Here is a 13,239-nt window from a genome sequence, read left to right as displayed (position 1 = left end):
GAATATGAAAGAAACTGAGAAAGAGACTGAACTTAAAGAGTAGCTTCAATGTCAGACTCGACGGCAAATTAGAGACGAGTGAAGGCATCGTCGCCTGAAATGTTAGAGTCCTACTTGTCGACATAGTATCGGTCGTACTTGTTGCAGATCTCAGCGAAGGCATCGTCTCTAGAGAAGTTAGAGTCCTTCCATTCTGGCCGACGGCGACATGTTTCGGCGGATCACGGCCAAAGAAACCGATCAAAATTGTTTCAGATCTCGAGAGTGAGAGAGAAAAAGACCGTGAATTTTTTTCTCGGATGAATTTTATCCCCGACCTCTGGTTCAACCTGAGGAAAGTCAAAAGTGAAGTAGATAATGCAGTGAGATAAACAGAGAGGAAAGAGGGGAAGGATGAGGAGGAATTAGATATGAAGATTCTCTCTCCAAAAATGTATTTGAGGGCAGAATCGAAATAAAAAAAAAAAAAATTAAAAACTGACATTTTTTAACATCACTTTATTATTCATAAGGACTAAATTAATATTACTAACAATTCATTATAGATCTTTTTATCAAGTGGGAAACTAGGTGACCTTTTTATTATTTCACAATCTAATATGACCTTTTCCATCATTACCCTAAACAATAATTTGCTTATCTGCAGATAACTTCCCACTTACCCATTATACGCATTTCATCTAAGACAAAACTTCCCGCTATTTGTATTAACTCCCCACTTATTTTGAAAAAAGTTTTTCCATAACTATTTAATCTATACAATTATTAAGAGAAGAAAACTTGCTCTTCATAACTGATTTTTTTTTTACCAATTTACCTTTCATATATTAAAAAACTTTGAATCAGAAATAATCAATAAAGATAATAAAGTCAATTTATAAAATTAAAATAAAAACAAAATTAAAATAAAAGTAGTAGAAACTCCCCACTACTTTTAACTACCTCCTCACACACTCTTGAAAAAAAAAAAAAAAACCTCCCCATGCTAGTTAATAATTATCCACACCCATATCGGGTGTGTTTTGTTCTAATGTTAATTATGAAACCACTCAAGAAATTAGAAAAAGTTTACTTCCTTTTCCATGTGGATATTATTATTATTATTTTTTGGTCGAAGGGACGAATCAATTTAGAAGGCACAAGGCCCTGTTGTCATGTGGATATTATTTATTTTTAAGAAAATAATTATTCACCATTCTAAAAGAAAAAAAGAAAGGAAAATAATAATAATTATTTTAAAAAATGTAGCCGTTGCAATTAAGCCTAGGAAGTGAAGGAAAACGCGGTTAGGCTAAGCGTGTGAATCCGCCGAGGATTAGGATAAATAATCCAAATTTCCTACAATTAGAAACTCTACTCCATCTCCTTCTACCCCTTGCAATTTGCAAACCCTAACCCCAAAATCAATTTGTCCTTATAGTTGTTGGCGAATACCCAATTCCGATTTTTGTTCAATCTCCGATACCCACTTGTAATCTTGACTAAAGATTCGATCTTTGGGGATCAATTTTTTCTCTGAGAAAAGAAGACGAATAAAGGAATTAGGGTTTAGGAGTTAGAGGAGGAGGAAGATGGTGATCACAATTGAAGATTTGAGGAAAAATGAGACCTGGCTTTGTGGGTCTTTCTTGAAAATGGTTGATGATGTGAAAGCCATGGCCACCGACCCATCTGAGCAACAAGTGCTTCTGACCCAGATGGTTTTGAAGGAGTTGATGATGAATAGGAACAAACCAGAAGCAGCATTCTCACTTGGTTTTCCCAAAAAGAAGAGATCTGAATCTAGAGGGATGGTTTTGAAGGAGTTGATGATGAATAGGAACAAACCAGAAGCATTCTCACTTGGTTTTCCCAAAAAGAAGAGATCTGGATCTAGGGGGATGCAAAAGCAGAATCAGAATCAGAAGCAGAGGATCATCATCAAATTCAAACGCTGCGTCTCTGCCACTACAGGTATTGCTTCTTATTCTTGCTCTGTTTCCCCTGATTCTGGTATTGTTGTAAACCCAGACCCACTTCATGATGATCAGAAACAGGATTTGAAATTGAAATTGAAATTGAAGAGCAAGAAGAGGTGCTACTCTGAAATCGAACAAGCAGGCGATGCAGGTTTCGAAGACATAAACTCGAAGAGGCTGAGAAAGGGAAAGAATGATAAGAGGGTGTTACCAAGTGCGCAATCGATGACTGAGTATTTTCCAAAGGAAGAGTTGCAGGATCGTATTCGTGGTATGGGTGGTTCAAATTGGAACAATGTTGATAGAATAATGGAATAATGTTTTGGTGAAGGATTTAATTCCAGCCTTAAGATTTAATGCATCTCTTGTCATTCAGGATCAGAACACCCAAAGCCAAGTGCAAGAGCAATAGCAATAGCAGGGAAGAGGAATGAGATCAAGATCAGTATGACCAGCTTTGCTTTGTCCTTGTTAATCTGCTTTCTGTGAGTGTTCTTTGAGTTTTTGATTTACACTTGAATCAACTTGTGTAGTCTTTGATCAATATATATGTACATAGTTATCAAGTCTTAAAATTTCTTGTTCATTAACTCTCTACTCTACTCCATTTTCTCAGTCTTGCAGTTTATGTTCAACAGTAATTCAGTGAACAACTTTCATTTTTCCGGTATGGTTTTTGTAATTTTAATACTTTCTCTATTTCCCCAAAGCTCAGATATCGCATATCTTCATTCTCTTTCTCTCAGATCATTCAGTATGCTCTTTGAGTTTGGGGGATGCATCCAATTTCTTCTTATGTTTACCTGGTATGTTAGCTTACATGTGCTCTTTTAGTTTTAGACTGGGCTTATTAATGCTTTTAATCATTTATCTTTGTTCAGTCTCTTCTTAATGGTGGCAACTCATATATAAGAATTAGCTTATGAGTAAAGATGCTTCTGATTTTTACCCAACTGGCATGGCAGTCTGCTTGTGTACTATAGGTTGAATTACTTGCACTAGGCTATGTTTAGGATGAAGGATGTCTAGTTTCAACATCTTTGTTTCTTTTGTCCGGAGAACTGAAGGAATGTTGGTTTAATTCACCGCAGCAATTTGAGATATGGCTCATTAATTTTGGTGCTGATTAATGGAATGTGCTTTAGTTTGAGCTGCATCTGTCCTTGTTTTGAAATGATTTGATGTCTTAGTATGCAATTTGAGCTATGTTTTTCAAATCAGGTTGGTTTATGAATTATTTCCATTTATTTTCATGAAGATGAGTACTCTCACATTTGGGTTCCAAATCTTCTTTACTGCATAAAACTTCCTAGAAGTAGGGATGCAAAATTCCTCACCGAACAGATGACGATATCAGCTATTCTCCTCCCTGTCGAATTGTGCGTATGGAAGTAGCTCTATAAATGATATTGAAGTTTTTGGAAAATATGCATGAATGATAAAGTGGTAGTTTCATTTTGTATGCAGCACCTTGGCAAGATTCTGGTTTCTTAATAGAACCAATAGCTCATGTACACAGAAGATGATACAAAAGTCTAGTTTTCCAGTGTTAACTGTCCTGGAACTATCAAGATCAAGATCATTATGAATAACTTTGCTTTCCCTTGTTAAGCTGGTATTGAGTCTTTGATTTACAATTAAGTCAAGTCTATTATGTCCGTCTTGTTAGCTAGCTTCAGCATTATCAATGATGATATGTACATAAGAGTTGTCTACTCCATTGTCTTCATCTTGTACGTTCTGTTAGATAGTAATTCGATGAACCGACATTCACTTTTCCAATATGGTTTCGTTTAATATTGAATATTTTTGTATTTGCAAAAAATCATATATATGCAGTTTGTGCTGCATCCTACTCCTTTGTTTACCAATATGTTAGCTTACATGTGCTCGTTCTAGTTCTATACTAGGCTTATCTGATCTTTTAAATGCTTTACTTTTCGTTTTTCTTCCTCTGTATGCCGACAACACATATTGGCCTGTTAATAAGGAATATGTTGGCTTAGTTGATGGTCAGTCTGTTGAATATTCTGATAGTTAGGGATCAAATTAAATTGGATGAGCTGAAGAGAGGAAGGAATGTGGGTTTATTATCAAATTTACCTTTTTCCCAACTCTCACCAAGTATGACAAAATGAATTTTTATAGGTCATCTGCTTACTTTCCAAAAATGAGCTGGAATTTGTTTTTCCGTTTCTAGGACATGCAAACGCATGCTTTCCACCAGTCTATCTTTCAATTATGTGTTAGATGTTCTAATGCACATACATATCATGTGCTATTAATGTTTTTGCTTCTTCTGCAAATTTCCAGGTCATGTTAACTGTATAAAAGTTTGACATTGGTTCCCTGGTGGTGAGTACTTAAAGATCTACCATATGGCAGGAGAGCAAAAGGCCTATATATATACACACTTGGTCCCTTACCTTTTGGTTATTGTTTTGGTTCTTGCTGCAGGTTTCTGAACTTATGCTCGTGCTTTAGTGAGGCTTGGATGATCTGTTTGAAAAAGTGAAACTATCCTCTTTGTAACTTTCAACTCGAGTAATATCTGAATAAAGTACTTGTACTTCTCCAACAGTCCATCTTCTTGAGTTTTTTATTGCATATCTTGTTTTATCCCGGCCATATATAAATGAGTAAACTTGACTATTTTTCGCTGGGGGTTTATACTTTGTACTAGTAAACATTTGTAAATCTAATTTCTGGCGATATTGTTGTTATATTAAATTGCTTGATGACCTACGATTTATAGATCACCTGAAATCCTGAAATTGATCGGTTATATAATTTCTAGCTACTACAAAGCAATAGGTACATGTATGCAACAACGACATATGGAATAAAATTACATCATCACACACAGGCTAAAGTCTCCATGTAACCGCAATTGTACTCAGAACATGTCTTAACGATCTTACTCCTAATTAACATTATAAGAGTTGACCTCGGAAGTGAGTTTTTGAGGACTTGGACTTGGTCTTGGTTATATATATATATAGGCCCGTCTAGTGAGGGATTTTTTTTTTTTTTTGTCATTTTAAGGGATCGCTTATTAGACTCACTTTTCGATTACATATCTACATATTAACCGTTCAGTTTCTAGGTCTATATGAATAGATCACCTCTGCAAATTTTCAGCCAAATAACTGTGATTTACAATTATAAATATGAACGGTTTAGGTTGGACAGATTCGGTTCGTCTATTGATTTAATATAGTTTAATACCTTAATAATCATCAATTTGACTGAAAATTTGCAGAGGTGATCTATGCATTAGGACCTAAAAATTGAACAGTAGATATGCCAAAATGTGGGTCTAATAAGTGATCCCTAAAAATGGTCAAAAAAAGATCCTTTGTGGAAGGGCCTTATATATATATATATATATATATATATATATATATATATATATATATATATATAGTTGTGTGTGTGTGTGTTGTTTCTTTGATTTTTATCTTAGGGTTTGTCTACCGAGAAATTAATGTACCGATACATTAAGTAAACTAATTTAAGATCAAGTCAGGGTAGTCTACTTATGCATGAAATTAGTCTGGTCCCCTCCCCTCCACCACGACAGGAAAAAAAAAAAAAAACCTAACCACAACCTTCCCTCTTATTTATATAAATGTAGTTTTTTTTTTATTTTTTATTTTTTAATATTTGTCTTAGGGTCGTCTACGGTAAATTAATGTACCGATACATCAAAGTAAATTAATTCGATATAGAAATAGACTAATTTGAGTTCAAGTCAAGCTAGTATACTTTGAAAATTTTACAATATGTTAACATATGACAATACATACAATTACCAATTTTTAGACTTAATTACTCAAATGAGAACCTATTGCAATTATCACTTTTAAGACTTAATTACTCGAATGAAAACCTACTTTACTCTAGCGAGGATCTTATTTACCATAATTAAGACTTTTTTCTAGTTACTGTTAGGAATTTGACCTAAAATTCCTCTTGCGGAAGCAGACAAGTGCAAAACAATATAGATAAATGAGCGAGAAAACAAACACGAACTTGTTAACGAGGTTCAGCAAAGAACTTTGCCTACGTCCCCTGGCGGCTTGGGTTTCACTATAGAAGAAGAAGAATACACGAACAAGAATACAAGAATCTCTCACAAGAAGTTCTCACCAACTCTTAAGACCTCACTTGCTCTCTCTGTTTAATGCTTCAAAGACTTGATCTACTTCTACAACCTATGCCCCAATTTATAGATATCTAACAAGACCCTTTAAGACCCTATATGAGTATGGAAGTAGCTCTATAAATCATATTGAAGTTTTTGGAAAATATGCATGAATGATAAAGTGGTAGTTTCATTTTGTATACAGCACCTTGGCAAGATTCTGGTTTCTTAATAGAACCAATAGCTCATGTACACAGAAGATGATACAAAAGTCTAGTTTTCCAGTGTTAACTGTTCTGGAACTATCAAGATCAAGATCATTATGAATAACTTTGCTTTCCCTTGTTAAGCTGGTATTGAGTCTTTGATTTACAATTAAGTCAAGTCTATTATGTCCGTCTTTTTTGCTAGCTTCAGCATTATCAATGATGATATGTACATAAGAGTTTGTCTACTCCATTGTCTTCATCTTGTACGTTCTGTTAGATAGTAATTCGATGAACCAACATTCACTTTTCCAATATGGTTTCGTTTAATATTGAATATTTTTGTATTTGTTCAAGTAAATCCTTATTTGTGTGTCTGGCCCAAACTCTATGTTACTTGACCTAGTGGTAATAGGGTTATAATTCGAGAGAATCTTGGAGAATATCTTAGAGATATCCATTCATTGTATGATTACCTTTCCTTGTACAATTTAGATTCTATGCATTGTAATCCTCTATATAAAGAGGCCCCTGTTATCAATGAGAACACACATCAATTCTCTCTCAAATATCGTTTCCCTAAAATACGTTATCAGCATGAAGCCCTAACCTTGAAACAAATAGCCATACCCTGATTCAAGAAGCTAAAAACCTTGAATCCGAATACAAAACCTTGAAACCCTTTCGGCCCCCGACACACATCTTGAAGCCCTCCTTCCCAGGAATCCAGAACCGGTGGCACCACTTCAAGAACCGGCCGGAAACCTACTGAAACGGCCACCGGAATCTCCAAACCACCCTCAGCAAATATCTCACCGGTTCACCACCTTACAGACTTCCAATTGCTACCCAATTTTTATAGAAGTAGCGTCTCGATCCCAACATCCGGGAACCAGAAACAATTTTCCCTGAACCGGCCACCTTGTCCCCGAACCAGCCAAAAGTTCTGGCTGCACCTTGAACCCGCAAAAAAGAAAAAAGAAGAATAGAAGAAAAGAAGAAGAAAGGAACAGGCCCAGAAGCCCACTGACCCAAGCCGAGAAGCCCGCTGACATCAGCCCTAGGACCCGCGGCCATGTCAGTAGCAGGACCCATTGTCACGTCAGCATCAGTGCCACGTCACCCTCTGGTCAAAGTCGGTCAACTTCCGGTCAACGACTTTTCCGGTAACTTTCTAACCACTTTCCTGCCATTTTTTGGCGACTTTTTCCGACCACTTTTTCAGGTCAAATTTCCCGGCGAGCTATTTCGAGGTATTTTTTTTACTAAACGTTCCAGTTTTTTTTATAGAGTTTTTTTAATTCAATTTCTCTTCTTTTTCTCGGGGACTTGCAAACTCTCTTCTTCTACCCCCCTTTCTTCATCATAGGGGAAACCTAATTAAGCCGAACTGTGGGGGTTCGTGCTCACTCCAAGCTTGGAGCTTGTTGAGATCTCCAAACTTAGAGTTTGTAGAGAATTTATGATGGACCACCTACGTCATTGTTTCGATCTAATCCAATACCTCTTGGAATTGAATTTCTTGGAAGCAATTACGCTCAGAAATTCCCAATTTCTTGGGAGCAATTACGCTCAGAAATTTTATATGTTTTCGTGGTAGCCTTTTAGGCTCCGAAACTAACCTTAATTTCTTGTTCTCTTTCAGGATGAGTAACCTGAATAAATTGGACTTTGCTCCATTGGGAAGAACTGGCTCTGGATATCATAGGTGGGTTCGTGATGTCCGCCAGCATCTCCAGGCTGATGGAATCCTAGATACCATTCTCGAGCCTAGCCAGGACGTGCTAACTGTTGAGCAAGCTTAAGCTTTGGAAGCCAATAGAGCAGCCTTAAAGGCAAATAAGGCAAAAGCCATCATCCTAATGACTCGTGATATGGATGATCCGCTCCAGTACGAGTGTATGAATGAAGAAGACCCCAGAAGGCTGTGGGTCTCACTCGATGAATGATTTGGCAACGTCCGTGACTCCCTGCTTCCTGACCTAGAAGTGAGATGGCATAGCCTCCACTTCTGTGATTTCAAGTAAGTTCTTGGCTACAGCTCGAAAGCACTTCTCATTAAATCCTGAATGGAATTTTGTGGTAAAGAGATCACAAATGCGATGTTGATTGAGAAGACTCTCTCTACCTTCCCCGTCTCTGCATTGATGGTTGCTAAGAACTATCGAATTGATGTTACTGCAGGACGGATCACAAGGTTTCATGAGCTCATTGGAGCTATGAATGTCGCTGAAAAGCATGACAACATCCTTGTGAAGAACTATAATTCGAGATCCATGGAAATAGAGAATATTCCGGGATCCAATTATAGTCGCGCCCCTAAGAGAGGGCGCCAAGAGAGAAACCTAATCTTAGGGATACTTTTGGACATTTTGGTCCATGTAATCGCTCTATTTGGGAAGGTAATCGCCAAAATAGGCGAACACGGAATCGAAGAGGTCAACGTGGAAAGAGAGAGGGAGGCAACGCCTCTAGCCATGTTGGTGGCGCCACCAACACTAAGAGCCATCTAAATGAAGCTGTTAAAGCGCCTCAGTCAATGGAGTTTGAGCAAAGAGATGTATGTTCTCAATGTGGAGTGTCTGATCATTGGGCACACATTTGTAGAGCTCGTGAAGAAATTGTCACCGCCTACAAAGCGTATTGTGAAGCAAGAGAAGCTCACTATGTGAAACAAGAAGATCAAGAAGATGATCTAGAGTAAAGGGTTGAAGACTACAAATCTGGCTGGGATCAATAGATTGCCAATTTTGTTTAAGTCTTTTTATTTTCCAAGAGATGTCATAGGCAATTGCTATATTTTTGTAGTAGATGGCAATGGTTTAATCTTTCTTCAAAATAGGCTCACCCCAAAGTAAGTGTGATGTCTAGGAAGGTTATGAGATTAGTGGTACTTAAGCGAGCCTTGCTCCACCGACATCTCTTTACTCACCTGGTCACATTCATTTTGGAATTACCAAAAGAAGTTAGACGACTACCATTGTTTTGCATTAGCTAGCATTTTGGATTAGATTTTCTTTAGTCAAAGAGACAATGATGTGACTCCATTGGCTTATGAATAAAATTTCGAGTTCTTTTCATTATGACTCAATTTTGATTCTGAGCATATTACTTTGTGACTACGATGGCTGGGTCATCAGTATTAATTCAAGGACATGGAATAGCCCAAGTTCCACTTGCCAAATGGCACCTTGATTACTGTCACAGAAACTCTCTACGCTTCTAGGGCGAATCACACCTATGAATAGCCAACAAATTACATGCGAAAATGCATGTAGAGAACGAAAATGAGTTCTTTTGCAATGCCTCTAACGATTGCGAATAAAGGCGCATCTTAGAGAAGTTTATGTGTCTCTCTAGTGGACTCTATGTCATTATTCAAGCTATTAAATCCAATAAAGTTATGAGAGAAGATCTCTTGGATTTTGACACATATTGGCTTTGTCACGACAGGATAGATCATCCTAGTCATGATATGATGATCCATCTACAAAAGACTTCACACGGACATCCATTCTCTCGAGCGAAATGAAGCATGAGTCAAAGGTTGATTCTTGGACTAAGTGTGACCACCGCCGCCGTCCACCAGCAGCTTAGGGCTGGCACAGTCCCTATCCATGATGCCATGGATGGCGTCCATCATAGCGATGATGCCCCAGGTGATGTTGCAATCACCAACTTTGCTTCAAATAGCGTTTCAGACTCTTAGTCCCAACCAAAATCCTCATTGGTTGATTCTAAGGCCTCTCACTCGCTTTACAAAGCCCGTTCCTTAGAGAAGTTAGGACTGAGACCGTCCTATGCAAAGGATATGAAAATACTCATTCTGTTCTTACATAAAACCCATGGGGATTCTATGGACTGATTTAACCAACTTGCGGACGTTTGAATATCTCATGATGTTGGTTGACACGCAAACACGCTGTCCACGTGTTGTGCCATTGTCCACTTGTAATGTTGCTTATGCTACACTCCTAACACGTATCATATGACAACAGGCTCACTCCCCAAATCATCCTCTTCCGTCAATTGGACTTGACAATGCCAGAGAGTTTACATCGAAGACTTTCGATGGTTATTGCATTGGGACTAATGTTGGACATTATATTCTCATGAACCAACCCAATTGGTCTCGCGGAAACAACTACGATGGTAGTCTGGACATTGGTAATGCACACTAATTTCCTTATATCCACTTGGGGTGATGCAATATCGCATGCAACTATGCTGATTTGTCTACGACCCAGTGCCACTCAATGTACCTCTGCGTTACAACTAGTGACTGGGTACAAGTATCGTACTTACGCAAATTTGAGTGATCCTTTATGTGCCAATTGCGCTGCCACAATGCTCTATAATGGGTCCTTATAGACGAATGGGTAACCACGTTGGATTTAAGACTCCAACAATCGTCTGCCACTTAATGCCCTTGCAAGGCGATCTCATTACCGCTAGATTTATGGGTTGTCACTTGGATGACAGTCTTCTCGTCGTTAGGGGGAGATAAGAACACGGATGTTCAGCAAGAACGACAAGAATTGTTGTGGTCTGTCCCCACTATGTCTCATCTCGATCCCTGTTAAAGTGACGAGATCACACAAATATACTGCAAACATGCCTACAAGGAAGTACGTCCCTACGAGAGGACGTAGCGCCACCCTACACGAAGGTAGGCATGGCGCCAACACCAAAGAGAGTAGCATTATGGCTTTACAGGCCATGGCCCCAGCTAGGATGCGTGGGAGACCCGTGGGTTCGTAGGATGCTTTGGTACAACCCAATCCTTTGAGCATCGACACTCAAAATCCTTCTCATGAGAATCTTCCAGGTTAGGGTTATCATTGGGGGACGTCTCAACGTCAGAACCTATTCTTGAGAATATAGAGCTCTACTAAAATTACACTTGTGTACATGAGACGTGGGATAGAAACTCCATCATAATTGATGATGTCGTTGCGCATGAGTTGTTGAGTCTGATGATATCGAACCACGCTCCGTTGATGAATGAATGCCAACGTAGAGAAATTTGGCCTAAATGGAATGATGCGATCCAGGTTAAGTCGGATTCTCTAACCAAGAGGAAGGTTTTTGAGCCAGTGATGCCAACACCTCCTAACATAAAACCTATTGACTAATGGGTCTTCGTTAGAAAGCGTGATGAGAAAAAGATATGGCAATCTCGCCTTATGGCACAAGGCTTCTCACAAAACGCCTTGGAATCGACTACGATGAGACACATTCTCTCGTAATGGATGTCATTGCACTCCACTACCCTGTCAGTTTGGTAGTTTTTGAATAACTGAACATGCAACTTACGAATGTGGTCACTACGTATCTCTATGGGATACATAATATATATGAAGGTTCATGGTGAACTTCATTTACCCAAGTCAAGTGGCTCTAGACCATGGAGCACGTTTGCAATAAGGTTGAAACGCTCACTAAAGTGACTACTTGATTGGGAAGGGATATGCCCGCACGTTTCCATAACAAATTTCGGATTCTATCGCGGTTCATGTTGGACATGATCTTCATTAGAAGCCCTTAAAGGGTTAAGGGAAACCACTGAACACTTGAAATCCGAGTTTGAGATGAAGGATTTTGGGAGAACACGATTATGTCTCGGTTTGAAACTTGAGCATCGTGTTGATAGATTCTTAGGCATTTTAACTAGGTCAAGCCTTCAAGCACCCCCATGATCGTTTGTAGTCTTGATCCTGAAAAGGATCCTCTTCATCCAAAGGATGATGACGAAGATGTGCTAGAGGCAGGAGTGTCTTACTTGAGTACAATAGGCGCATTATTGTACTTAGCTCAATGCACAAGACCGGACATCTCATTTGTAATGGACTTGTTAGCTAAGGTATAGCTCTGTGCCAACGTGACCCCATTGGATTGGTGTAAAAGATATCTTTCGATACTAGAGATGTACGAATGATATGGGCATGATCTATCCCTATATAGAGATTATGGATTTGGACCCATCACACAACAAGAACACCGCAAACACTGGCCTGCATCCACTATCCCCATCCCAAAACGACATGTGTTTTGGAAGGTTTTGCTGATATTGGGTATCTCTCTAACCCATACAAAGGTCATTTCCAAACTGGTTAAGTGTTCACCATGGGTAAAGACCATGATATCTTGGAGGTCTACAGAACAGACCCTAGTCACTGTGTCTTCGAACAATGTAGATATTATTACTCTTCACGAAATGGTTCGTGAATGTTTATGGATTGGATCCATAATTACGCATATTCGAACAATTATGGTTTGAAGTCTACCACAGATGAGCCTCCGTGCATTTTAGGATAATGTTTTTTCGTTTTGAACAAATGAAGTAAGCCTACATCAAAAGCGACAACACCAAGCATAATCAGCAACAACAGACTCTCCTCAAGATCAAAGTGAACTAGGTTCAATCTGAGGACAGTATGGCAGACTTGCTCACTAAGTCATTGCCTAAATTCCACTTTCGAGAAATATGTTGGTAGCATCGTTTGCAGAAGTTATCCGAACTCTAATGACCGTAGTCATCAGGGGGAGATGCAGACATTAGGGGGAGGTGTCTATATGTATGGTCTCGAAATGTGAAGGGTGTGTTGTGTGCTTTTTCCCCTTCGACCAAGGTTATTTCTGTCCCACTGGGTTTTTGTTACTCGGCAAGGTTTTTAGCGAGGCAATGAGAGAAGCACCGCGTTTGGGCGACACAAGGGGGAGTGTTCAAGTAAATCCCTATTTGAGTGTCTGGCCCAAACTCTAAGTTACTTGACCTAGTGGTAACAGGGTTATAATTAGAGAGAATCTCGGAGAATATCTTAGAGATATCAATTCATTGTATGATTACCTTTCCTTGTACAATTCAGATTCTATGCATTGTAATCCTCTATATAAAGAGGCCCCTATTATCAATGAGAACACACTG

The 13,239-nt window shown here is 38.7% G+C and overlaps 1 protein-coding gene across 11 annotated transcripts; it reads left to right on the top strand.

Moving 5' to 3' along the window:
- The first annotated feature begins 1,328 nt into the window (after positions 1 to 1,328).
- LOC112180670 lies at positions 1,329 to 4,695 on the top strand. Of its 11 annotated transcripts, XR_005803631.1 has the most exons (6): positions 1,329 to 2,229; positions 2,335 to 2,443; positions 2,575 to 2,625; positions 2,705 to 2,764; positions 4,272 to 4,313; positions 4,416 to 4,695. XR_005803631.1 is itself a non-coding variant. In XM_040511622.1 (5 exons), exons 1-4 carry the CDS (start codon positions 1,572 to 1,574, stop codon positions 4,279 to 4,281), a joined length of 837 nt encoding a protein of 278 aa, XP_040367556.1. In that variant the 5' UTR covers positions 1,329 to 1,571; the 3' UTR covers positions 4,282 to 4,313; positions 4,416 to 4,695. The 11 variants fall into 11 exon arrangements, 6 of the variants coding, with proteins under 6 accessions (XP_040367556.1, XP_040367560.1, XP_040367555.1 ...); XR_005803628.1 differs by having other exon boundaries at positions 2,575 to 2,764; positions 4,416 to 4,692; XR_005803630.1 differs by having other exon boundaries at positions 4,272 to 4,527.
- The last annotated feature ends 8,544 nt before the right edge of the window (positions 4,696 to 13,239 follow it).

Source organism: Rosa chinensis, chromosome 7 (genome assembly GCF_002994745.2).
Source record: "Rosa chinensis cultivar Old Blush chromosome 7, RchiOBHm-V2, whole genome shotgun sequence".
Taxonomy (NCBI): Eukaryota; Viridiplantae; Streptophyta; class Magnoliopsida; order Rosales; family Rosaceae; genus Rosa; species Rosa chinensis.
This window is presented reverse-complemented; position numbering and strand designations above follow the sequence as displayed.